Genomic DNA, 1,406 nt, shown 5'->3' with positions numbered 1-1,406 from the left:
TGTGAGTACACTCTATATAGCTTTGTGCACAGTTCCCACATATTCTTCTCTCCTACTCGCTGGAGTCAAGAATCATGTCATAGTCAGGCCTGCCCGCCCTGTACGACTGCAGATATTTGATGTGAATATCCGACTCCATGAAGCTCTTCTTCACGCTCGGTTCTTCGCTCATTCTTCGACACCATTCCAGCTAGAACGCAATTGGTCATAACAACTCCTCAAGCTCCAAACGTCCCTCTTACCAGTCGCCTGTATTTGTCTTTCTTCAGAAGATTAGCGTTACCGAACAGCTTGAGGATTTCGGCCCTTTCGCACCAGGGCCAGATCATCAGGTCCAGCATGCCAGGTTTGGAGCCTCCAAAGAATGGGGTGCCCCTATGGAAGAGCTCGCGCTCAAATGTGGTCAAACCGTTCACAATCACTTCGTCGTCTTCGAGACTGAAGCGACCAATCGAGCTTAGGAAGTTGGTCATGGTATGGACCATCTAGAACTCCCAATAATTAGGGGGTAGTTCAAATGCGGGTGGTTAACTGGCGACTTACTCTGTTGAAATCCTCAATCAGCAGCCGATCTTTGGCTTTCTGCAAAGGGTCGACGCTTTGCAAGTGGTTGGAGCGATATTTTTCGTCCAAGTAATCAGCAATGATGAGACTTTCATACAAAACGTCGCCGCTTTCCAGCTCAATTGCTGGCACTTTTCCATAAGGGCTCTTCTCGTAGTACCAGTCTGGCTTACTGTGCAGGTTTATATTGACTACATCGTATCTGAAACAGGTAGATAGATAAATAAAAATATATCGAGAATTTCACAGATAATTTAACGCAAAAAGGAAAAAAAAAAGTTTGCCGAAACCAGGGATCGAACCAGGGACCTTTAGATCTTCAGTCTAACGCTCTCCCAACTGAGCTATTTCGGCTATACAAAAAGCGTTGCTTATCGCCAATCTAACATTGCCATTGCTTTAGTAGAGTTTTTGCGCAACAACCACAGAAATTCAGCGTTTTTTTTAACTTACGCAATTTTTTTCGAATCCAACACCAGCATCACTCGCTGCGAATAAGGGCAGAATCTGTTGCTGTACAGCCGCAGTTTGCCCTTAGGTGCAGGCTGGGGCTGTCTTGAGCCTGAAACGAAATTGCAAAATTCAATGAACGCATCTCACTTTTGCTTGCCGTTTTGGCTTTTAAAGTCTGGCTTATACTTCAAAGTTTCTCGAAAGGTTTTCAGAATATACAGGGCGAATGTCTGGATGAGGCTGCGGGATTTCTTCCTTGAAAGTTGCAGTTTCCATGCAAAGTTTCCAAAGCGCGCCACTGGCAGTTTCACAGCATACAAGTTGATTCTCTGCTCAATTTAGAAACTTTTCGGCCCTTAGTGTTTTCTGCCTATCGGCGGCAGGGGCGG

At 45.4% G+C, this 1,406-nt stretch overlaps 1 protein-coding gene and 1 non-coding gene across 2 annotated transcripts in view; both read right to left on the bottom strand.

Annotated features, from left to right (window-relative positions):
* LOC109534346 (pyrimidodiazepine synthase) overlaps window positions 1-1,406 on the bottom strand; it is a gene marked incomplete at its 3' end in the record, with an annotated part of 4,591 nt that continues 3,185 nt past the window's right edge. Inside the window, 4 exon segments of the mRNA XM_048669090.1 lie at window positions 1-190; window positions 243-485; window positions 544-766; window positions 1,018-1,126. Coding sequence (XP_048525047.1) covers window positions 53-190; window positions 243-485; window positions 544-766; window positions 1,018-1,126 — 713 coding nt within the window.
* Trnaf-gaa lies at window positions 846-918 on the bottom strand. Its single transcript has one exon. It is a non-coding gene; the product is annotated as a tRNA-Phe (tRNA).

This window comes from Dendroctonus ponderosae, unplaced genomic scaffold (genome assembly GCF_020466585.1).
Source record: "Dendroctonus ponderosae isolate FM_Combo_2020 unplaced genomic scaffold, Dpon_F_20191213v2 Dpon_F_20191213_8, whole genome shotgun sequence".
NCBI lineage: Eukaryota > Metazoa > Arthropoda > Insecta > Coleoptera > Curculionidae > Dendroctonus > Dendroctonus ponderosae.
The sequence above is the reverse complement of the archived record's forward strand: the minus strand, read 5'-3'. Positions and strand labels throughout refer to the sequence as shown.